The 26,682-nt window shown below is 40.5% G+C and overlaps 1 protein-coding gene across 2 annotated transcripts in view; it reads left to right on the plus strand.

The window, feature by feature from the left end:
- The first annotated feature begins 352 nt into the window (after positions 1-352).
- Positions 353-26,682, plus strand: part of bahd1 (bromo adjacent homology domain containing 1) — a 34,669-nt gene continuing 8,339 nt past the window's right edge. The window contains exons 1-2 of one of the 2 annotated variants that reach the window (XM_029280461.2): positions 353-968; positions 21,327-23,086. In XM_029280461.2, coding sequence (XP_029136294.2) covers positions 21,448-23,086 — 1,639 coding nt within the window. In that variant the 5' untranslated portion in view covers positions 353-968; positions 21,327-21,447. Of the gene's footprint in view, positions 969-14,786; positions 14,913-21,326; positions 23,087-26,682 lie in introns of those variants that run through there. The other variant, XM_065966509.1, reaches the window with a different exon arrangement.

A 26,682-nucleotide genomic window follows, 5' to 3' on the forward strand; every position in this document is an offset into this window, starting at 1 on the left:
CTGCCTGCAGAGTAAATGTTAATTTATGCAAACACTTGTTATGTCATCGTCCATCTGAGATTAGAGGTGGTTTAAAAATGTAATACATCTGTCAGATGAAAAAGGACTTTGCCTTTTATTTCCATGTTTTTAATAGTTTGGAGCAAAAGGAAGCTACATTAAGCAAGTTAGACAGTAACCCAATATATGGACCAATCGCTCCATAAGACTGCATTAAAGGTTACATAACAGATGTTGAATATTTCAAATGACCATGCTCAACTTTATAACGTGCGACTTTAGGAAAACAAAAAACAAAAAAAAAAAACACAAAGTCACTTAAGAACACAATCCTCCACATCAGAGCTGCAGGAGGCACCGTGCAGTCACATGTCGGAGCAGGTTTTGGACACGAGCCAGAGCTGACAGGCCACAGATCCTTCATTTATTCACTCACTCCCTCGCTGCCTGCCAGGGTTAACGCAAGTGTCAAAAGGAGCAGGGCTTACAGACATTAACTAGGTGAAAGCCATCTGTCCGCCGCAGCGGGGGCTGCTGGGGGACGGTGACATGTGGACGGCGCGTCCGTGGCCCTTTAAGAAACTCCATGTTTTCGCTACATGATGCGTCAACATAAAAAAGCGGATGATGCTGTTATGTAAAAACACGCTGGAGTGGAGCTGTAGTTTGCAGGAGCTCGCTGATTGCTTTGCACGGCCCACTTCGTCTCTTTGAAGCAGGATTGGAGTTTACAGTCTTTTTTGGATTGTGTGTGTGTGTGCGTGTGTTTTTTTTTTTTTTTTTTTTACGCGTGGAGCAGCGCAGTTTGGAGTTTAAAAATAAGGCTTCAATAATGAATCGTCCTCCGCTCCGTTTTCCTCCTTCACTTGCGGGAAGCTTACACCTGACGCATCATTATCTCGCCCTGTGGAAGTGATCGCCCTCCGAAAAAAGGTCCAAGCGGAGTTATATGACAGTCTAACAAAGCGGTAAGTGACAACAACTCACATCGCCTCTCGTGCTAAACTGAAAGTGTCAAAGCAGGCGGGACAGGACCGAGCGATGACACAGCGTGTCAGCTACAGATCCTTCAGTTTTGAGCTGAAACTTTTAGGACATCGCTGGTTTCTGCCGTGCAATGTGGCCCGATCCCAATCTCGTCGTGTAAACATTTAAATTGAGCAGAAGCCCTCGGCTTGGACTCCAGCGCGTGCTCGCGGGGAAAAGTCCCACGAGCTTCAGAGGGAGTCAAGTTTGAGGCGAGTTTGAGTTTGTGGATTTACAGTGAAGGGCATGAAAGATGTGTTGTACAAAATAAGCACAGTAATCTTTGGCCAGGATGTAAATGTAGGTAGATCATGTCGATATTTAGGATTGTTTCTTTGATCTCGGGCTGATTCATGCAGAAGTTTACTAGGATATAGCCTACAACAAGTTTTGATCACCAATTATTCGTCCATGCCATTATTGAGCAAAAAAAAAAACTGAGACTAAACTTCACTTTTGACGTACTTTCACTTTATTGTTTCAGTTATGCTACTTTACTCTCCTCCACAACTTCTGGTCCAGTATTCATTTGAAAGCCTCAGGGAATTTCCACATTAATAAAACGGCAAAAAAAAAAACCATTTGAAACAGTATTCAACTATCCAGGAGTATTTAGTTCAATTAGCTCTTTGTCAACTAGTTGTATCATTAAATGCTTAATATTTGAACGTTTCAACAGTTATAGTACAACAGTAGTATGTAAAGAACTATAAATGTGTCATGAGACACTCCACATGAATATAGACTCCTTTCATGCAAATGCTGATGTAGAGCCAAGACAGAAAAGTCTGGGTGCTTTCATCAGAGAAAGACATCAGGCAACACTTTTCCAGTGTTTTGCATAATTCACCAACAATGGGGAAGTTGCCATAACGGAGAGCAATCATATATAAGTTCTACATCCATCATGTTTGTAGTTCTGAAATTCTGCGTTGAGAGCAAAAAGGCTCGGCTCTGTTAAGAGTTTGGATCAATAAGCTTCCAAGATTCATTCATAAAACACCTTTCATACAAATCAAATGCAAATCTAAGGACTTTACAGCGACTGAAAGAGAGAGAGTTAAGTTCATGATCCTTTTTCTGTTGTACTCAACAGAACTTAAAAGCTGCAGAGGCATTGATAGGCTGCGGATAATGTCATGCAGGAGCATTATCCATGTTTTGTTTCGAGATTGTCAGTTGGTAGTTCAGATATGACAATCTTCGAAGCTGATTTAGTTCGTCTAACTTAAACCAGACTGCTGGGACATTTCATGGACAAAATCAAGATGCAGACAGCTCAAGATTTGTATTATTTAATTGTCCTCCAAATACTCTGATGTTTGAAAAATGTTTGGTGTCCGATCAGTTAAAAATAGGTATGTGGACAAGGCAGAGGGCAGCAATAAGGTTCTTTTGAAAAAAAATATATATATAGCGACAAGATCCTCATACAACACCACTTAAACATTCCTGAACTATCCCTTTATTTGGCTAGTAATACTTCTGCACCTTGTTGATTGGACAACATATGAATGTTGAAGTCTTCAGCTTTTGCTCTGAGACCTTTTCAGAGAAACGTTTTCACCTTTCATTCATAGATCACATGAGTAACAACGGTGATTAGTTTTGTGTTAATAAGAATAATTGTGAGTTTCAAGCCTTTTTAAACATATTTGATGTGAAAAGCTGATTACTTCCCATGTTGGTAAAGGTCATTGAACACAGCAGGCTTTGACATGACATCAGCGTGATAACGCACGACGTACAAGTCCTCCAGTGAGTTCTTCAGTATAATGGTGTTTGTAAAGCCTCTTGCGCACAGAGAAGCCTGACAATGGAGCTTCAGTTCTGGAGGTCGGCGTAGATTTGTGTCCAGTCAGTTCTCCACAGCGGACTCTGACAGGCCTGTCATAGCAGCATGTTGAGCAGAGGTGCAGGGCCCACACGTGAGCCATAAAGCTGGATATCAATCCTGCACATAATCCCATTATGTCTGAAGGAGAGTCCTGTTGTGGTTATAGAGAGAGGAGGAGGAGGAGGAGGAGGAGGAAGAGGGGGACGTGCCTCCTGTCAACCAAAACACACTATCCTCCCCGGGGAGACACAAACTTCTTACTTAGACTCTGTGTGCGTAGAGAAAAGGCAAACATGGGGATAGAAAGGAATTTACTAGAATAATTGTTTAAAAATGGGAATATTTAGGATTTCATCTGGGTGGGTTTATGATTTATGAAGCTGGGATTGACCTCTTGCCTTTAGAAATATTAGCTGTTAATTAAGCGTTTATTAAAATTCTCCTGCCTTGGCTGCTCAGGGCCACACTATGTAGAGTCCTTAATCAAAGAGGAGAACATCAACATGTTATGTCAGAAAACAGGCTTTATGATAAGGTCTTCATTTGAGTCTGTTTCAAGATTTTTGTTTTTCACATGCTCATACAGATGGACAGTGAATCCAATGACTGTTCTAAGGATCATAAATAAAACAGACAAGCATTACTCCAGACGTGAAAATGCAGTGCGCTTTGAGATAGAAAAATAGACATAGATAAAACATTTAAGAGTATGAAGTGTATAGTGTCACTGTGTCAAAATAAGTAGTGTAAAAATGTTTTTGAAGAGGCTGAATGAACGTTATCATGGCACGCAACCTTTTGTTATTGCCAAATGAAGAAGCACCCAGAGATGTTTGGTTGCTTAGTTGGGATCAGGAGTCCTTCCTCTGGCTCTTAAAGTTGGAAGATTTAAAAAAACCTCGAGGAGGGCAACAGGTTGTGTGAATTATGACTAGGAAAGACGACCTTTCATGAATCAAATGTATTTAAAATCCTCACATGTTTTGATGTACTGGGGACATCAGAATACAACAGTTTACTTATAACTCTTAAACGTTGGCTTTTGCTTTGTGAGCTTGGAAAGAACGGGCTTATCTTTATTATTATTTCTGTATTTTTGCTATGTGTCCACTTTGGTTTTTGGTATCTCGTGGCTTCTTGTAAGCCTGTTTTCAGCTGGGCATGTTATTGATACATGACACATGAATTATATCAAATCAAATGAGAATGGGAATGAGCTTTATTGGCCAAGTTTGCTTATAGTGGCTATTTTACTCGTGTAATGTACACACTTTAGAATAAACCAAAGTAACACAAGCGCATGCTGTGTACAGGCCTGTAAATGTAAATATATATGAAGGTGCAATGAGAGGGCAAAGCTGCTGAAATAAAAATGGTGAAAATTGCTTTTTAAGAGGTGGACGTTTAGTCATATTTACAGAGGGCATGGATTCTGATGAAAATTCAAAATCAAAAATGTTTTGACTACATCTTGCAGTTCAAATTGTGCAAACATGTTTTATTATGAGAACATGTGAAATGCTTGTATTGTTCCATGTTGTACTGGAAAAGTACACGGACACATCCCCTTTTTTTTTCCAAAACAGCCATCATAGTCACACTGTTGATGTTAAATGTGATCTAACAGGAACTCTGCAGGCTCAATTGTTTAGAGTGCTGTTTATCTTAAGCTACCTTTATTTTCGAACTCATTACTGTCGTTTTCAGGTTTTTCAGCCCAAGGAAATAGATGCGAGGCTGCTTGGCTCAAACTCAGGGATCTGATTAATTTAAGGAATAATATAGATTTATTATAACTGGTGCCAAATTTTGTGAAATCATAGCCACCTTTCCCTTCGGTTATAGATCTTCACAGGATCTTTACTGAGAGTGTGACTGGATTATCCTGCGGAGGGGCCCAGAGGCAAAAACAAACTGCTGGGGCCCCCATTCCTCCCACATTCATGGATTATGCAACATACAAGCACTAAACAAAAATAGTGCCACTGCGTAGAAGTTGCCACACCTTCGGGTTTGGAGGATGTTGTGGTTTAGACAATCTGAGAAGAAGATACCACCAGGCAAAATAAACAAAATAAAAATAAAAACAACACTTTTTCTTCTTTACAATGAATGTTCTCTTCTTTATTTTATATTGTTGTTTTCCCTCAACATTTAATACAATAAATGATTTTGAATGGACGTCTTAAAGCTAGATTTAGATGATGCAGAACCTACGATAAGGCTCCCATCATTACATGTGATACATGAGAACATTGCATCTTTCTAACTTGGGTCTTTATTCAAATTTATCTGAAACAATTAAATCTCAGACACGCTTAACCCTAACCCAAGAGAGTGGGAGAACCTCCATGCAGATATTTCTGCTAGTTCAAGATAATCCAGCATTAGTAGCAGTCTGGGATTATGACAACATTGTTATAAAGAGGGTAAGATTCATACAATACAGCCGCCCTGGATAGTCAGCTGCATATTTAAAAGATGTTTTATTAGTTTTTTATGGAACAAACATGCAAAATTATAGAAGGGGAAAAATATATGGGTTGCAATAACATATATTTATGGATCATATCGGATACAATTTGATTTACATGAATTACATGTCAAAGGGAAAAATATGACTTTGACATATTTGTGAAGACAAAGTGTGGGCACCCTCTCTGCAATAAGCGGACCAGATCACTGTGAAGATAATCCTAGAAGGATGGCCAAATATTTGAAAAGAGTTTGTCATTACCCTTTAGCACTGAGGTGTTCCATAGGAATAGCATTTTTCCAATACTGATGAACATACATTGCCATGTAGAGATAGTAAGTCCATACTTCTTTTTTACACTTCATAAAAAGGGGAGATTTGTGGGAATTCATTTTCTTTAAAAACTGAGTTGTTTGCTGAATTCTATATTGGTTCTTTTTGAGTTTTTTACATGTGAATATTTTTCTATAGCTCAATCAAAAGTATCTGAACATGCCTTTGCATTAAGTTCAACCTCCGAGTTCCTTTCCCATAATTCCCTTGTTGCTTCAACATTAACAGAAGAAACAGAATGTAATTGATCAGAAACAGAAAATGAATTTCCTGTTGATAAAAGCATTGAAATTGTTATTGAGATTGAGTATTCAGTCTGGAGTTGATGGAATGACAACAAATCTCAGATCCTATGAATACCAGTCATTGAAAATACCATACCAGGAGATTATTCAAAGGTGAAGGTTGGCAGCTGTAAGGTCTTCCTCATTAACATAGATTTCATGCCATGACTAGAAATTCCTTCCCTGAGGACACAGGAAATGACGGTGCCTTAGACCACCTAAAACCTGGTCTTTTCTAAAGTCTGTGGCACAGTATGTTCCGTCTATTTAGATGGCACACAAGAAAGATGGGCATACACCAGCGCACTTCCAAGAAGTTTGTTCCAAACACACAGGATGCACACACAGCGTCCATTTGCTGATGCATTCAAATCAGGTTTTTAATGGGACAGAGGGCTGAGAGACAGAAAGCATTTCTGTTTCTGCTGGTTACCAAGCTCTCCTCCAGGCGCACTCACTCTTAATACACACAGAAACACACCCAAAAGCACACACACTCACACACTCTCGTGAAAACGAAGAGTTGAAATGATGAAATGAACGAGTGCCACCGATAATCGAGCCTACAGATATTAATACAGACTGTCCAGTGTCCATTACATACGCATTATAAAGAATGTAGCCCAGGATTCCACTAGATAAAATAAGTAAATAAATGTTAAAATGCACCATGATATGATATTGACACACAGAACATTATTTAACATAGATCCTGTCCGATCCTGTCAGCATGTGTGGAGATTTTAATAATTAAGAAGAACACGCTTTTGTACTGAATGCGAAAATATTTCTGATCTTGTGGGAATAATTCAGCAAAATATTACTTCAATCCGCCATGTCTTCCTTTTTAATTATTATAATAAAGCTCTTGTACCAGTGATTATCTCTCTTTTGTCTAGTATCAGTGTTTATGCAAACAGAAAGGGAAATTTGATCACAGAAAAAAAACTTAAGTCCCCATCAACATAGTTCAGAGGCGCAGTGAACGGAGAGAAGTTGAATGAGCTGGACGGAGTTCGGTCTATTTAAGAATAAAGATTGAAATCTGCTGTGTTAATAAGAACGTGCCAGCCTGCAGGTCACACCTGGTTTTAAGAGAATGAGACCTGACACTGTAAAATGGTTTGATCCATGTTACGCCCAAAACACACCCATGTATAATCAAGTGACTTTATGCTGCCTTATTTTAGCTGCAGCTGCAACAGTAATACATGGAGCGGTACGTGACTAATACCAATGATTAAAAAGCAGCAGTAATTGTACTATAATCTAAAGACTATCTTGAGACAAAGTGTTTTCCTTTCTTTCACCCTCCTCCTCTCTCACGATTAGCTCACACTGCTCCTTGATCTCTTACCCCGAACATAACATACTCCGGAGCAGGTTATGTGTTCAGCATAAGTCACCATGGTGATCTACCCCAGTGAGAAGTGAAACACAGAACACAACGAGGTTAACTTACTAACTGAAAAACCTGCCCGTAGTACAGGCCACTGATGGTCTTTTTTGTTGGTCGTATGAGGCATCATTATGACATTCAGACAGTCTTTTTAACCTCTTTAAAACTCATATTTTAAATCATTCTTATCAGTTTTGCACTCAGTTTTTAATCTCATTCAGTAGGTTGAGGTTTTCTCTGGTTTGAATCTTGAGTGTCTAAGCATAAGTGAAGCTCTGCTGAAGCCTGCAATCCTCTAAAAGCCATTAGGCAGGCCTTCTCTCTCTCTTTTACTCTCGTTCTGTCTTTCCTTCCCTGACTCACCCTGGCACCATGCCTGAGACACAGCTGTGAAAATTACAGGTCTGTTTCATGGAAACATAGAAGAAGAGGAGGCGGGGTTGGTGGACGAAGAAGCAGAACGCAAGCAGAGATCCGCGGCCCCAGCGTCAGCTGTCGGGCGGCTCACAGCTGCAGTGGATGTGAAGCCTTTTAGAGCCACTTGCTCGGTTCTCGAACACACTGGGATTGTTTACATGGCGTGTGTGTGTTTGTGTGTTTGTGTGTGGAGGGAGGACATTAAACCTTATTTGTCTGAGGCCGGACAGAACAGAAGCCCTCACTGTGATCGACAAACGTCAGGCTCCTTCAGTGCAAAGCACATGGCACGGAGCGTCCTTCAGCTTGGCAGATGCTAAAAGCATGACTGAGGCCCTGGCAGGTCGGCAGACGGGTGCCCCCTCCTACCCCCCACCTCCCCCCAACCTACCCCCTCCCTGCTCCCTTTTTCTCAGCTGGCAAGAAAATCCAGCGACAGGCCTCTTCTATCACAGAGTCATTGTTCATGATGATGATGACAATCTCTCTCTGTCTCCATTCTCTGTGCTATCTCAATCCATCACTCTCTCGTCTTTTTACCTTCCCCCCTCCCTCCCTCCCCCCTTTTCCCCTTCAGTCGCTGTCTCTCTCACTTTCTCCTAATTTCTCTTCTCCCTCGCTCTCTCAGAAAGTCTGTGTCAAACGTCTGTTTCCCTGAGGAGCTGTCAAGCAAAGAAAACCACGACCGAGGATGTGAAAAATGGCCCCACTGATTTCTACTTAGTTTGACTTTTTCTAAAGCTGAAGTGTGAGATTCTGTGTGAGTTCCTTCTTCCTCTTCCTCACTTCTCTCTTCGATCGTCTTAGGCTCAGTCTTCATCGCTTTCTCTATCTCTCTCTCTCTCTCTCTCTCTCTCTTTCTCTCTCTCTCTCTCTCTCTCCCCTCCTCGCTTTCTTCGCCAGTCAGGCTGTCTGGCATCTTGCCCCGTGTCTTTGAAGAGGAACCATAGCAGCACATAATTACACTTCCTGTCCTGTATCTGCTCTTTGGTGCTCAACTGTCATCTCTACATCTGTAGGCTGCAAGCTGACAAATAATAGCTCACTACCTGTTTCTTGTGTAGTAGCAAACAAATGCTTTCATTGTTAATTATCTGTTTTCCTGACACACTCTGGATTGAAGTTGTCTTTTTATTCTATATACATGAGCACACAGAGTTATGCTATTCTACTCAATTCAGTGATCGAACTGAAAAGAAAAGTGACTTTAAACATCAATGTCTCAGCTGTTTGGAAGCTTAAAAATCCTTCTGAACCGTATCTAGTATAATTAGTGCCTCTAGTGTACACACATATTTTCAAATGTATTTAAATGATTGCACGGGCACACTTAACATTCATTTTTACATTTCTAATGTTCATTTGCAGCCTTTTAAAATGACTCTTTAACTCCTTATTTTTATCTCTGAAAAAATAAGAAATCACTAAATCAAACCAGACATGAACTACGTTGTTGCTAACACCTATGTCTGACACAAATGCAGGTCATTCAAACACTCTCTGTGGTTAACGTTACACAGTGACAATTACAGGCTGCCAAGTGTTTAGAAGGGATAAGTCCTCCTGGATGACCTGAAATCCCTGTTAGGTACCTTGTTAAAGTGTTAGGTATGTGTTGAAATGTCTGTTTGTCCAGCTGAAATGAACATTATTAATGCCGGGTACAAAGATGGTTTTGGTTCGACTAGCTCATTTCTTTGTTCGTATAAACTATAGATTTCTTCTTCAATAATTTCTCATTTTTTATGATATTTAGGCTAATGTTTAAAAATAGATTTTCATGGTGTGGGTGATTTGACTGACAAGTAGTTGCGTTTTAGCTCTTCGACAAGAGGATTACAAGGCCCTTCTGTTACTAGGTTGATCGAATACTGAATTGAGACAGCAATTTTCAAACATGCCGTCCGCCATCGCTAGACTTCAGAGCACTTCTTCAGAATCCAACGGGTGATGTCACCTAGACTTCATCATGTCTTACACAGTGTATGAGTGAATCAAGAAGCAGCCACCAGGATTATAAAATAGGACGTTGAGGTGCCAAAATGTGCAGTTCCTTGAATGGCCACTTGAGGTCGGCTCCTGTCGTGAGTCCATCTTCATAGGTTCTCTTCATCGAGGCTCAACTTTACATGAGAAATTGTTAACTGCCTGATAAAATAAAAGGTTTCTCGTCTCTCGAGCTGATTTACCCATTTGAACAACTATAGGGGGGGATTTAATTTAAAGCTTCAAGTTGATTAGTCATTTTGTGATTGGAGGTTCATTTAACCTTTGGTGCTTACAAACCATCTTGTCATCTACTAACCCACTCAGAACTCTACTTTTTTTTATTGAACTTGTGCTATGATATCGTGACTAGACTTTGGAAAGAAAGGTTATATGAGGTGAAAGACGGAATTCCATGAAGGTGCATACAAGCTAGTTTTCAGCAAACGGCTGGCAGACATTTGTAGATGTCTGTGTGCCCCCCTGGAGTATGTTAGTCCAATATTTCCATTCTGTGCTCTGTTATTAGTCTTCATTTACTCCCAAAGGAAATATCTTGATTTTTAACTTCTATATGCATACCTCATAGGGTGATGTTTGCCATTTGGGTTAGGGTTATGATTAGACACAGGTTAAGGTGAAAAGTATTCTCTATTACCAGATTTTGCTGGACAAATGAATGCAGAATCAGTAGGCACATGACAAGATTTCTGTTGTTGCACTCTTGTGGTTTTTGTTTGTAGCCTGAGTGCTAATGTCTACGAGTGTTTCAGCTGGCATTGGCTGCACACAAGAAAGCAGTCTGTGTGGGAAATAAAAGATGGGGCATACATGGGCAGTAATGCCTGAACCTATTTCCTGTTGTCAGACAATGTTTTAACTTTTATTCATCTTAATAACCTGACAACAGTCTGACAGTCTGGACGTACATGTCATCTTTGGCATCCATCCCAATTTTTGCCACTCAAGTTGCTTTTCAGAAAGTGGGCGAATAAAGGAAGTCTTTGCGGGAAAGAACACATGTTCTCCGGAAGATCTGATAAATTTGCCTTTCCCTGAGGCTGTATTATTATTATTTTGATGTCATCAGTCGACAGTTAATGGATTCTTAAATTAAAATGAGGGGGAAGCACATTTTCACAGAGACACACACTTCATCAGTGCGCTGCTGAAAGGGATAAATGACCAAAATTTAGCACTTCTTTGTTTGGTTGGTAGCTTATGGGTTTGTACCACATGTTCTTCACTACTGTCCTGTGTATTTGCTGAGCTCAAAGCCTGCCCAGCACCTCCTGCTCCACACACACACACATAACCCTAAAACACACCTGACTCACATCTGCACTCCACTGAGCTCACTTTTCCGGTTTACAGTGCTCTGATGCTCCGTCAGCTATAGGATGCAGCCTCTTTGTAGCAGAATCTGAGCTCTGACTTTTCTGGCAGGGGCAAGCGGAGAGAGGGATCAATAAAGTATTACAGTGTTATTTCACTCTGCCTGATGATATCTCTCCACCTGCCCAATGAAAATTATATCGTCTTTAGTAAATATCTTCTCAGGCGAGAGTTTCTTGGGTGAGATCTTGTCAACTAACGGTGCGCTGTAGATCCCTTTAGAGATATCTGAGGTAAAATGGTCAGGAGCACATCGAGAAAATACAAAGGAGCAGACAACTCTTAAAAAGTTCTGTTGGGTTTAAAGTCATCGTATTGTTATCGAACTCATTTTGTGGTTTCCTGACGGGACAAACTGTCTGACTGCTCACTACGACCTCTTATCAGAGCCGGTCATCCTATAACCATTTTTCAATATCCTTTTCCCCCCAAAATTGTTTCAAAACCAAACCCAGGATATTTCCACAAGATTCTATTTTTGCCTCTTTTGGATATTAAAAGCCGTTTTATAATTTTCTGTTTTCTCTAAAAGATAAAGAAAAACTTTATTGATCCCCACTGTTGCTATCTAATTTTCTATTCCAAATATTTAGCGAACTCTAGGACACATTTTTCATGATTATCAAGCTTGTTGTTTTCCCCTCGTCCTCATAACTGCTGGATTTATTTTTTTGCATTTGGTGAATTCCAAATTTTTAGGCTTAATCTGACACTTAATTCTCAGATGCCCTAACTGTTAGTGGGTCATAAAAGTACAACAGACCCTGCATGTTTTCTAAATGAAATCCATCCAATGTCCATTTGCTCAATTGGACGGCATTGGCTGACTTCCTGTCAGGGTTGTTCTATTCTGTCCAGCTTGAAGTGTGCTTGCAGTGGGCTCTGTTGAAAATGAACTCGCAGCGTATTTGAGCACAGCATTAGTGTAGCGGTGCTGCTGACATGCTCCAGAGTAGGATTGCGCTGCTTGCTTGTGGAAACGAGAGCATTGACTTGAGTGGCAGCTATAACAGCGGCTTAGTGCGCGTCGCTAATGGAGTGCAGCGCTCACAGACCATGTGGAAATAAGCAGTTAAAGAACAAACATTAGCTTCTGATGCGGTGAAGATGCCTTTCTAATGTCTTTTGGGATATCACTCCCCGACAGCTTCTGCGAACATTTTAAACCTAACGTTTTAAATGTGCAGTGTGGATTGCGTTGAGATTCAAAATGAGTAATTAATAGTCTTTTCTTTTTTCAAGCAAGATCTCCTTCTTTCTAAAACTGAACTATGTGTACTCTGAGTATATAGCCCTGACTGTGCCGTACATTTTCTGTCTGTAAGGAACGCATAAATGAGTTTTCCTGCATCTAGGGTGAAGCCTTTCGTTGTCCTGCTCGGTGTCATGCTTCTCCCTGCAGAGTGTTTCAGAGTGTTTATCACAGCGCAGGTCAGATCTCAGCAGTCTATACTCCCTCAGCTCTCCCCGGTGCTCACGCCTCATTAACTCAACACACTCAGCTTGTTTACAGATGTTAATTACACACTGCAACTCTGATATTGATGAGGACAATCAGCATTTACCCTGATTGAGCTCTTATTGTGACCGTGGGACCACAGTGGCTCACCAATCAGTTTGATGTTACGTGGCCTGAACTACTTTTTGATGCGTATATTGAAGCTTGTCACTGGACAAGCTGTGTTTCCGACTGTAATAAGCCGACGTTCCCTCAACAAGAAGGGTAATAAATGATGAGCAGCAGCAGATCGCTCTTCATCATTATTAGATTCCACGTATCATTAAGAGACGAGGAGCCAGTAAATGAGTCTAATTAAGAGGGATACATGTGTCTATTTTCTGCTGTCATTAATCTGACAGATAATAATCACTGGAATACTCCTTGAGGGACTATTACCGTGGATGGACTCATTAAGAAAGCTGACAGTTGATCTTGCATTTATTGTTCTTGTTGCAGAACAGTGTGCTTAAGACACGACGCATGCATGTAAAATGATTTAACGATCAGGTTTCATTCGGTTTATTCTAGGGCTCAATTAAAAAAAGATGTATATATTTAAAATTGATCTTAATATTTGATTTTCATGGACTCAATTTGATCACAACATCAAATCAGAATCTCAACTTCTCAGAGCCCAACAAAATATCTTCAAATGTCTAATGTCAAAATAACAAAACAAACCGACACCATGCATTTAAAATGATCTTAAAGTACAGCTCTTAAATTCTCTTGAACAGCTCTCGTGTTTCATTCATCAAAGATGATTGATTATGCCCCTACATTTCTCCCTATTAAGAGAAGAGCATGCAGTAAATGAGTCTATTGAGGTCTTAATATCCATAAGGACACACTGACTTAGTGTGTTATATGACACATTTCTAGACTTCTGACCAGTTACCATACTGAATCATTCCCTCTTTTACAAACTCCTTCATATCTTGATGGTAGATGGTGCCATTCGCAGTGCTAAACTGTCCATCAGGATCTAATCTAAGCCCTTCACACAACCATCTGCATGTATTTTAAAGAGTAATTTGGTGTTCAGAGTCCGGCCCGAGGACACTTGGCCCTCCTGTGTACAAGAGCCAGGAATATTATTGCAGACATTCTGTGTATCTTTGATTTCTATAATTTCAATATACAGTAATTCCTTACTGAAACATGATTATAGAGAAATATTTGTATGACTATATTCCATTAGTTCTTTGGCTTCCTTCCTTTCCAGGTTTGCTTAATTTAGGCCATCTGAAATTGTATTTTTAGGAGGGGTGAATACGGTAAATTAGCCAAACTGAAGAAGAAAGAAAATCAGATTAATAACATGGATGTTGTGCTCATTACAGAGTTTGCAGACTTAATTACTTTGCTACACTTGACCATTTTAGGCCTGAAGAGTAAGATTATATTCTGGATTATACAACATTTAAGTCTTTACTTCAGCTGCATGTCGCCTGTACTTCAAATATTGACTTTTAAAACATTCAAATGGAGTTCGCAACCACATTTGGCACAACTTGAGTTTTTAAGGAACTATTTTTCCTGTAGTTTGAAGTCAGCTTCCTGTTTAATACCACTCTTACTTATTTTCGTCATTCGTCTACGTTTATATGTTTAAAGCTTATTTTTCAAGGCACATTTCCTTCTTGATTTCGCTGATTTAAAAAAAAAAAAAAGGCTTCAAAGGGTTCTTTCTAACTTTACTTTAAAAAAAACATTAAAAAAAACAGGTGTAGCCTGCAGATTTGCGGAAGTTGAGTTATTTTCTCTGGGTTTTTTTTTTTTTTTCTGTGGACACTGGCAGCTTTAAATAGAGCTTCGTGTGCATTCCTGTTATAAAGGGATAGGAAAGGTTGCAGAAAAACACGTGCATGTTTTTTTTGTTGTTTTTTTTTTTAACAGATTAGTAATGAAAAAAAAAATCCGTGTAATGAGGTGTAATTCCCCTGTGCAGATTGCGGACACAGTTTTTGTCCCTGCAGGAATATGAACCGTGGTTTGGCATTATGTGGGGATGTCCCGGTGCAGTGTGAATGTGAATGCAGGCAGCGCATGAATATTATCTCCAGCATGCCACTTCGGAAGTAGGTCACCGCTCACCGATTTGTTCACCATGTCTCCGGCTTCTGTGGGCTGCTCGGTCCGCGGATCGTTCCCCAGGTCCACAGCCCGACCGAGGACAGACTGAGGAACCAGGAACCAAACGAACAGGATTATTTTCGTGGCGGGATATAATCTCTATTTTTTTTTCCCCCGACAAGGTAACGATGAATCGCAGCTGTAATTCCCGTCACAGTTGGGGGATGATGATAGGGTCGGTGGGTTGTCGAACAACTCGCCTGTAACACGAGTGATTGTGATTCGTATTGATATTAACGAGCGGATTGAGGATCGAGGATGATCGGAGGGGTTTTGAGTCGTTTCTCCGCGGAGGATCTCTTTTTGTAGACTTCTCATATCTCAGCCTGCACAGCACTCCTGCTTCGGCATGCTGTCAGATTAACACCGTCCATTTCCACCAACACCACCATGGCCAACTACAAGCTCCAGTAGGCGAGTCTCTTATCCTACGTGTACAATCCTGCCTTTTTAAATGTCTTTTCCTGCGTAAAATAGTCCAGATTAATGAGTGGATGCGTGTGCGTTTGTGCCTAAACCTGCGTGGAAGTGAACGGAGGTGTTTACGGTGTCGGTGTTGGAGGATGGTTAGTCATTTTGCTCCAGGGAAAAAGTAGACTTATTGGTGAAAGGTAAAGCCACACACACACACACACACACACGCACACACGCACTTGCGCGCACACACACACACACACACACAGTAGCTGCCTCCTCGTGCCTCGGGGCTCTCTCTCTCATGATGACAGCTCTACGCCATGTCCTTGTTCTGAACGAGTGTGTGTGTGACAATCAGCCACCTCCTGCTCTGTCTTCAGATCAAACTACAGTCACTTCACTTAATGTGCCATCAGAGAGAGAGAGAGGAGTGCATCACACTCAGTCAGTCATTATTAAGTGGGGTTTTATGTGTCAATTATGCTCCAGTTACTTTGAGTTGAATACGTTTTTTAATTCCCTCCGTCATTTTTCAGAAGCAGAAATATGTCTTTGAAATTGATAGTCTCATCAGTACCAAACCTGGGGCCGAGACCCCAAACTGGGTCCCAGCTTAGAAAAGGGAAATGTTTAAAGGGATGAAGGAAAACATACATCTTCTCCATCTAATTATTGATGTATTTCCAATGGTTCTTAAAATTGTGCCCTGTATGATAAGGACTAAAAGAGCCAGAGGGGTGACTGTTACCAGGAAGACTGAACTTGTTCCTTGTACTCAGAGTCATGTTAATGTATCCTGATTGTATTTCTTCCTGAAGACTGGATAATTTAACATTTTCAAAAACTCTGTAAATTAACTCGTCCATAGAGGGTTATCTCTCTTCACTCTTTATTCAGAATGAAGTGTTCACAGTGCTGAGCCAAAATGTTTGTAAGACACTGTAAATGATGGGATGCTCACTTAAGAGCCCTGAACATAGGTTTCATTTATGTAAGTTGTTAGATGTTCACCTTTGTGTTTAAGTGTAACTGGAATACTTTTATTCGATTGAAAGGGGGATGAGATAAAAGTAAGAAAAAACAACGGTTAATGTCTCGGACTGTTTATCATTTTACAAGCCCTTAAATTCATCTTTTAAACCCTCCACTCCTCTGAAGAACAAACGTAAGCTCATCACGTCATTTATTATATTTCTCTTTAACACACCTGTTGGTGTGTTTTACATTTGAGAAGAATATTATTTTAATATATATTATAATACATCTTTATAGCCTAATATTCCAAGAAAAAAAAGATGAGAAGGATGAATTTAGCCAATAATCAGTGGTGAATCCTAAGTTATTAAACATAACATGTCATTTTTTAGGTGAGTTTAAAGAAATACAAGAAATGGAAAAAAAAACTGCACAGAGATTTTATATTTATGACAATTACAAAGCAGTTTTCTACCCTACTATATTCAGTCAAAATCCAACAGAGAGGACTGTAACAACCAGTGTGCACATGTGTGGGTGCATTGATCTTATGATGTAGCTGCTGTGCATATCGCTGAGTTTTGTAGGCTTAAGAACCAGCAAACTGTTTTGAGTTGATTTTTCAAAAGCATGAACAAGCGTGTTAATACAGTGTATACTGTGACCACATTGTTAATTTGAACCTTGAACAGATCTGTATTATTGTTTGCTGTGGTCTGCGTGGTGAAGGTCTGGAGGGTAAAATAATGATGCTCTTCAGCGAGCCTCTGTCCCTCCATTGTGCCTGCTTGTCTTATTGAAATGAGGCAACTTGATTTGATATCCGCAGACAGAAACTCAATGCGAGGCTCCTTCTGTCCTCTTGTTATGTGGAAATTAAATTTCTCTCTCATGGATTGTATTTCACGGTTCGGAGAGTCATTGGGCAATAAGGGCGGGCTGAGCTATGAGAGGGTTTGAAAAAATGTCCAGGCGGACATTTGTGTCCGCTCCAGTCTCCAGAGTCAAATACGGTTGGCATTCTGTAGAACATGATTCTTTGGAAACACTCTCACTCAATTTCAAATGACATGAAATGCTGAAACAAAGCACAGGTTAGGAATCACGAACTGTGTTAAAGTTTAAGTGAAAGATAGGCATGTTTGAATATTGACAAGAGGAGAAATACTCAAATAAAGTACTAAAACTCATCACATCACTATTACTGGAAGTTGGCTAAAGAGCAGATTTGTGGCACACTCTGTAAGGAGATGAAGTTGCGGGGGTAAAAGCTGTGGATTACATTTTATTTGAATGCAGAAGCAGTTTATCCAGAATTAAGATATGCTGGTGAGTTTTGTTTCTTTGACTGCAGATGCTTGAATAATTCAGTTTTAATCATCGCACATTTCCTGTTCTATCCCTACCGTATGATACTGCTGGCAAAGAAGGGTGCAACAAAAAACAACAGGGATTAGCTGCATTTTATTCACAAGAAAAGACAACATATTGTACAAAAAGATTTAAGACACACAAACACACCCTGCAGAGTAAGTTAGAGCCTTGTTACAACTACAGGCCTCAAATATTCAATACTACAGGTGTTACAAAGATGTATGTTTTTTTTGTTTTTTGTTGGCCTGCTGTGAGATTTTTAAATTGATCTTGGATATTTGACAAAAGATGAACACATATTGTCTATATACAGTATATATTACATATTTATATGATTGTTGACAAGCGATTGTTTTGCTTTGGAGGGGATGCTTTCTCATTCTAAATGAAACTCTGCAGCATTGTGTCACTTGTTGATTCAAATCTTTTCATTCCTATAAACATTCATTTAGACCGTATAGTGTAGCTGCAAGTTATATTTCAACTAGCCTACCAAATGTACATTCATCTTCAGTATTTCTGTCTTTTCTCGAGTGGCGTAACGGATCACAAATCTCACAGTTAGGTTGGGATCAGGGATTTCTGTCATGGGTTGTGTCGTTTTGGGTTTTTAAGACAACTTTTCTACTCCTCAGCTGGCCATGAATCAATCTGTGCATTTTAACAGCACTATTCAGTTATTTTAATTCATTAATTTACTATTAATATAATAATCTGCATAATTTCAATAACAGTAGGATTTGTTCCCCTCACAGGGGAATCAACTTGACAAACACAAAATAGAAATGTTTCAGTGAAGAATAATATGTGTTGTAATCTTTAAAAAAAAAAAACCTCACTGTCCTCTTGTATGAGCTTTGACAATGACGGACACATAACTGACACAGACTGTTCATTTAGTGGATGTGTGTGTATCTGTGCACTGGCTGCACCTGCAGCGTGCGTTGCTTTAGTCAGAAAAAAATAATAAAGAGGTGGGGCGCTGATAGCCTATAGCGGTTATGACGCACGCCCCATGTACAGAGGCAATAGTCCTCAGCGCAGAGGCTGTGGGTTCAAATCCGACCTCAACCCTTTGCTGCATGTCATCCCCCCCCCTCCTTCTCTACTCCCCCCACTTCCTGTCTCTCTTCAGCTTTCCTATCTTATAAAGGCAAAAAGGCGCAAAAAGAAAAATCTTTAACAGCAATAAACAGGGAGTGTGTGTTTAGGGACTGTATCTTCAGTTTTTGACCAAACAGGGAGCACTCTACCAGAGCTTGTTTGACAGCTACAGACTAGAGCAGGCTGTAATGTAACTCATGTTAAGTTTCTGATTGTTGTCACCGGTAACCACCAGCTGATACCTGCATGAAAACCGCTGATAAGGTTAGATGAAACAGAGAACAGTCAAAGCCGCAACAAAGTAGCCACACACAATGAAATATCAACGCTTTACGACCCGTTTGTGTGAAAACCAGCGAACAACGTTTGTAAAAATCTATTTTTAAAGAGCTGAATTGTCTTCTCATTTCTACAGCTGATTTCAATGGCACATTCAAGTAAACACTGCCTTCTTTTCATTGAGACTCTGCACATGGTTTGATCAGCAGTACATTTATGTTACACCATGTTCATACATTTTCAATTCATCTGTGGATCACATGTGGTCCAAACCCTGAGAGGGGATCAGAACTGATCAGTTTGGACCAGTTGCACCACTACTTTTCTCTGCCAGGTTTCACTGTTACCATAGTGTCTTTAGGTTGAGGACCATTAGTTGAATAAAAGGACATGTTTTCTTTCTTTGTGTGCATTTTGTAGAGTAAAATGACTTCTATCTGCAGATAATCAATTTTGAAAAAATGAGTTAATGCAGCATTACATTCACGTGAGCTGAGGTTGTTGTTCCCAAGTTCCCTTAAACACACCTATTACAGCACAAGGAATAATTACTAGAATGAGTTAAAGAAGACATATCATACCCCTTTTCTACCTTTTAAAACAGTCCCCCTGTGGTCTAAATGAAACATCTGTGCTGTGCTTTGGTCAAAATATAACATGAATCAAGCTCCAGGGGAGGTTTGTACCCTGTATAAATCAGCTCTCTCAGAATGCTCCGTTTTGGTGTGTGTGTCTCTTTAAATGCAATGAGCCCCCCTCTGAGTTTTCCAGGTAGACATCACTCCGCTATCGAATTTACCAGAATCCCACTGTGACATCACAAGGAGAGCAAATTCGAAACAGAACATTTTTTTCTCTGTGTCGTAAGACTTATGCAGCCCACAAACAAAGAACTGGATGGGTTTATTTCACATTTTGTGGGTCGGTAGACACTCAGGTTACCCAAATAGATGTTCAAAAACACAGTAAAAGTGGATTTTTCATAATATGTCCCCTTTAAAGCAAAGCACAACATTTCCATGTAGACAGTAACGTATTGCATTCTGATCAGAAACAAATGAGCGTTCATCAGTGGCAGCTTGTTAAAGAACGAGTCCCATTATTGACCATATATTTGTGCTTTATTAATGAGACTATGTCTTCTCAATGTGTGTTGTAGTAAAAGCTCAATGAAATTCTGACTGAAGAGACACTTGATATAAAAAAAAAAAAGCCCAGTGTTGACTTAGTTCTTGGAGGTCAAGTACCATTGTGTTTCAAGGCGGCAGCAAAAAAGGTGAGCTGTCTCTTCATGCTGCACACAGGAGCGTCATTGCACAAAGGTCACTGGCAGTTGAATCACCAAGAACTTTAAAGGTTTCTCCTAATTGAGGCGTTATTTTGTTTTGAGAGAGCACAAACGCATCTGAATAGCAGAGGATCTAAAAGCTCATTTAGGCGTCTTTCACTTTAAAGTAGCTGGGGACGCTTTGATGTACTCTGTAGCAATCTGTTGATATTGAAACTAAAGGGCTATCGTGTGACAAGCGATTCTGCTCCCAGTTCTGCTGAAATAAGGGCTATTCATGAGGCATTTGGTCAGAGTGTTTTTGGTTTCTTGTGTCCCCAAACATTTTTTAAATGACTGTGTTCATTCCTCGGAGTAATTAAAAAGAGTTTGCTGCCCTTCTGACCTTGTAGAAATTGAAATATGTAGTCGGATGATTCAGTTTTAGCTGTCTTTTCATGTCTAATCTAATTCCCTACTCTTTGGTAAGCAATACTACCATTTACAGGGATCAGCCACAGGCAGCAGCTACAGCTAAAATTAAATCAGTGTGGAATTGTGACTTAGAGATCAAATCACTTCTAAAAGCATCCATCATATCAAACATTGAACACACCACCAAAATGCCTCGCCTGCTTCTGCTCTGTACTTCGGTGTTCCAGCAGTGAGTGGGTGAATGCTTGTAATGTTGACCTCCTGGTGGACTGTGTGAGTCATTCATGTGCTTCAGCATAGGTTGAAAATGGTCAGTATTGATACGAAGGACAAAAAGGCTACGCAGCCAGAGCATAATTAATATATAATGACCTCGGTGTAAAAAGATCTCAGTGTGAAAAGAGCAAATGAGAAAGAGGTTTGAGTAGAAATGGCTTCAGGCTTGAACGTAATGTGCTCTTTATCTTAGTTTCACTTCCATCCTGTGTGTTCAATGTGGTGAAGTTGTCTAATTGGACATATTCTCCAGGGACCTGGAAATTGACATCAAACCAAGTCAAATTGGTTGTTAAATAATGCATCAAAAGATCCTGTCTGTTACATCAAGTCTTGCTAAGATTCTAGACAAGTTAGCTTATGTTTGGCCTATCTTTTTAAAGTAAATGTCTGATCTGTGTCTCCCTAGAAGAGCGTATGGACTAAGCTGATGATCCATGATGATGCTCACTGAAGGGTCTCTTTGAGCATCAGCCGACCATTGTCGTACCCTGTGGATGTAAAGAAGGTGTTGGACCGAAGCTGAGACTATGGTGAAAGCTCAGCCGAGCCAGCCTGTCAAATGCAGGAAACCCAAGAAAGAGGAGGGAGGCAAGGAGAAGAGAGTTGGCACTAAAAAAGGGAAAGAGAGAAAGAAGGAGTTGAAAGAAAGAAAGAAGAAGAAAGACAAGAAAGAGTGTCATCGACATAGGAGGAAGACACTGGCACTGGGTAACGGAGATGCACTGGACTGTTGCGTCTTGCTCACTCGCTTGGAGGAGAAAGGAGTTGTTGGTAAAAAAATGGATATACCAAAAGCTGGGAAACACAAGCAGGATAAAGCCAAAAAGAAGCAGAACTCCACCTCCATTCAAAGAAGGACCAAATCTGGACTTAAGAAAATGTTAGCAGGCAATCAACAAGCACTGGAACCAAAAAACAACCAATTCGACACCTTACTCATGTTTCCTGCACCTGTTCTTGAGCCACGCAGGCGAAGAATGGCCTCTCTTAACGCTGAGGCGGTCAACAGCTTGCTGCTCTACAAAGACGACTCTCTCATCTCAAATCTCACCAAGAAACGGCAGCCTTCTAATGAAGATCAAGCTACAGATAGTGGCTCTAAAGTTGAGCACAGAGGTTGTGAAACCAAAAAGGTTCCTCCAGGAGGGAAAGCAGACCCAAAAGAAAGACCTAAAAAACAGAGGCGGTCAGCAGTGGAGGCTCAGGAAATTGACTGGTTGGCTTTGTTTGCGCCAACGCCTCGGCGTCAGGCGGGCCTCACTGCTGCGACGCTTCTCAAACTCACCGGTGCTGCATACGGAACCAAACGGCAAAAGAAAACTGAGTCCAAGTCTGAGAGTAAAAGTGAGGCAGCTGCCACGACTCACAGTGAGATTAACTCTAAGCCAGTGTGTGGAGGATCAACGCTGACCAAAAAAGAAACACATCCCAAACAAGAGGACCAACTAAAGCACAGAACACAGGGTACAGAGGATCCAGATCATTCCCAGCTGGGCTCTACCGTCAAGGGTTGTTGTAGTTTGTGTAAAAGTGAATCTCAGGATCCAGAGTGGAAGGCCAACACAGGAGGAAAGGAGTGTCTCAAACATCCACTCCATTGTGGGTCTTCACTTGGATTCTCCTTGAAAACAATCAAAGAGGAGCAGGTGGAGAGTGAGGTGTCTTCCTGCTACTGCTGCACCCAGGAGAGGTGTGTCGAGTACTGTCACAGAATGGCCCTTTTCCTGGAGGACAAAACTTTCAAGGAACCAGAGGACGGCTCCGTGTCCGAGGTGTTCCACCACCACCATCACCACCACCATCATCATCACCACCATCTTCAGTCCCCTCACCCAGCATCCATAACCATAAGCCCACACAGGTACACTTGCTTCCCAGGCTACTATGTCCACTTTAGCCACCCAGACTCCTCCCCTTCTTCGATTCCACCCCTTGCTTTGTGCTCCAGGAGTGACAAGAGGCCCAAGCTGCTCCCCAGCAGGGGTTCGCAGCCCTCAGGGATTACACACCCGGTGTACTGCTGCACCTCAGTGGAGGCGTGCTACACGGAGCCCTCCAGGATCAATGGCTACCCGGCCTACACCAATTTGATTCCAGCCATCACCAGAGGAGGGCGCTCCTTCAGCTCAACAGACTGCACCAAATGTAACCACAGCATCAAAAGAGGTAAGCAGGAAATAGATTGACACTTCTATTATTACTTTTTGTCAACCTCCGATGGTGTGTCAGAGTATGTTTGAAGAATTCAGTTAATGCACTGGTATTTGCACTGGTTGTATTTATGTAACAACACTGACAACTTGCTTTAGTGCAGAAGATGTAAGTCTAAATGACATAATGTCCATGATCTCTTGATTTGTCAGTGGTCCAAGGATGTTCCTTTCTCTAAAGCTGTCAGCTTAGTGTTGCATCCGCTTCAATCATTGAACCTGCATTTTATTGCTCACATAACATGTTTACACCTGTTTAGATTCATCTTAAAGCTCACGTTAGGAGGTTTTTTAAATTTCATAAAACGGTTATAAAACGGACTGAAATCAATACTGATGCCTCTATATGACCTACAGATGAAAACAAGACCATCAAAAACATGATAATGATTCATTTATAGTCATTGTTAAAGCCTATTATGGCTGTTAGGTGTAGGTGTCAGATCAGTCAATTAACAGCACCCTGCAGATCCAATTTTCCGCAGCAAAGATTCCCAATGAGGGATATTATGTTCGACCCTTAAAAGACTACAGGTTGAAGATATTTGTCAGAAAACACTTATTATACATGCACAGGACAAAATCAGCAAAATAATAAGACGAACCGCTTTGTTCAAAGGAGCCCCAAAAGTTACTCAGAGGAGCTTCAATGGCTAAATAGCCAGAGACTTTATTCCTTTTGCAAAAGAGAACTAATGCTTCAGTCTTTCCCATCAAACTCAACATTATTAATGACCTCATTATGCTACATTACATACAGTGTAAAATGTGCAGTAAATGGATATGGATGGATCAATATGTGATTAATATTTGCATGATCCTGTTCAGGTTGATCTTAAATGAAAAAAACATAATCCGGAGCATGATTAACAACACTCATATAAGCTTGAAGTTCAGATTTTAAGAGATATAATTCAGTTTAAGACACTCGGAGAATTGACTTCACAATAAGTTGAAACAACAATGTAGCCTTCACCCACGAACTTGGCGTTCAAAGATTCTTACTTAAATATACAATTTAGGTTAATTTTGTTGCATACCATAATTTTGCTCTCCTGTCATTTGTCAGATGAATGAAAACGAATAAGAAAAACAAGAGAACCAGCTCCTGTGTCAGCTCCTGAAAAAAAGCAGACTTTCACCTTGTTGAAAAAGACGTTATTTTTGTACTGAATTTAAACAGACAGAAGAGATCACTGCTGAAGATCATTGTCATGTCGGACTGATTGGAAGGTTACTTTAGCTTTTTAGTGTTGTTTAGAGACACTATCAGGGTTATTTCCTCAGCTCCCTACAGAGAAATTCAACTATTTTTACAGGCCAATTAACACTCTCTTTAACAAGGAAACTGAACTTCATCAGTAAAATCACCGACCCCCTTTAACTCCGACAGAAGGATTTAGTGATAAGTTTAAGTATTAATTATTGCCAAGCAGACTGTAGTTATAAGCTTTTTTTTATATGCAGCACCCCCCATCCCCTCTAATCTGACTGCCAAAGCAGAACAATGTGCTGAGAATAGCTATTATGTCGGGGGGGGGGGGGGGTTAAACTACCATTTTGGAATGTCACTTGAGTGGGAAGTCACAAAAAAATATCAGATACAGGCCAAGACCTCTTTTGTCTGAGTTTGAATACAGGCTGCAGGACGCTGAATATGAGGCCTGTGCAGCTGAAACCTAATGAGCTGATTATTTGAGCTCGTTTGTCAGCAGTTAGTTTGCTGAGTTAGAGACAGAAATGTGAGCCAGAACAGAAAAAAAAGTGTGATGTCTACAACATTCAAGAATGAAGTGTGTGGATGTATGGTTTAAAACACCTCAGCTGGACCTCACAAAGCACTAATTACACATGAGCACACACCACTCTAATGATACTGCGCTCTCTCTCTGCGCTCTTGGTTTTCCAGCAGCCAAAACCAGGTCAGGCTGAGAGGGTAAGACGCATGTTCTAAAGAGCTCTTTCATTCTACGTTTCAGCATTTTTTTCTTCAGTTTTTACAACTAAGGACTAAACTCAATACATTTAACCATGTTACAGTATGAAAAACACTGATGTATGTCATGGAATGAACTAAGGTCAAACAATTTAGGTGTTTGTCCTGGGGCACGTTTAAATCTGATGAAAGTGTGCATCGTTTTTATCTGGTTTCCATCTTAAACAAGATGTTTCTCTGAAACGGACTCCGTGCAACAGGCTTCCAGTAATGTATTATTTTACGCTGTGGTAAGGGGTTTCATCCAATCAGCAGTAAAATGATTTTAACTGCGCTGTGTCAAAGAGGCAGTGCGCTTAGTTAACTGTACGTCAAATGCAGGATAGGATACACGAGAGCAGAAGCCTTTTCACTGAAAGACACTCCCTGATTTGATATCACTCATTCATTGGACGCTGCAGCGCATCAGACTTAAATGAAACTTCAAATCCCAAGAGTTTACTTACAGAGAATAGACGGACCTTAAGACAGATGCTTAACAGACGTTGTAACAAAGCGACAACCTCTGGTCTTGAAAAATGAAGCCAATGCAGAAGACTGTTGTTGTGCGTATTTCGTTAGAGTTAATACAGTGCACATTTGTATAGAAACAGTCAGCTGTAAGGATTGACTGACGGCTGAGCGGTGATCAGCTGATGTCATTGTCACAAATAGAAGTCACTTGTTATGACACTTTGGAGGAAAGGACGTCTCGAGTCTGTTCAAACGTATTTCCTCGTTCTCCATCTGCTCTCCATGCACTCTGTTGGGAGGGACTGAGACGCAAGGAAAGGACGCGAATGAGGGATGCATGGATGTAATTTAAGGGAACTGAAGCGAAGCATTTGTAAACAAAGTCATCTCTAATGTTCATAGTAACACCTGTGCTCCAAATGTCTGACGTCAGAAAGACCACCCACACAGGTGTTGGCCCTTTTCTGCCTGATTAGACCTTTTCTCAGGACTGGGCGGGCATTAACAAAAAGAAAATGTATCGACATCTTCCTCACTCTCCTTTTAATTTTGTTGAACATGTTGAAGCAAAACAACTTATTGTTACAAAGAATCAAGTGACCTCATGTGATTGAGATGTAATTAGTGTGAGTCTAACCACCTGTGTGGGTGTACTGATGTAGTGCAATGACATCATGATGTAGTAATGTCGCTAGTCAGCAGCGGTAGAACATCCTTAACTTAAAGCACCCCTGTGTTACGTCTGACAGAAGAAACAGCTCATTCTTTGTTTTAGAAATCAGCAGTTGAATTTAAAGGCAGTCAGTCACACTCTGTCTGATATGACTCATAATGCTTCCATTATTTATGGCCAAAACCCCTTTGAGTTTCTTTTTTTTTTATCAGAAAAAAAAAATCTATGCTTGCCTGCCTCCAATGATATTCCACCATAGGCTCTGCCAAATGTTTTATTCTATTTTATTTTAATGAACAGCCACATGCCCAGTAGGAAGAACACAGAATGCCGAACCTCCATTGTTGCTCTTTGTTTACTATGTCGAGCTCTGCTATGTCGCGCTTCTATGTGACACTACTGCGTAGCTGACGCAGCTATCGCCGTCCAT

This window comes from Labrus bergylta, chromosome 18 (assembly GCF_963930695.1).
Source record: "Labrus bergylta chromosome 18, fLabBer1.1, whole genome shotgun sequence".
NCBI classification, from domain to species: Eukaryota; Metazoa; Chordata; class Actinopteri; order Labriformes; family Labridae; genus Labrus; species Labrus bergylta.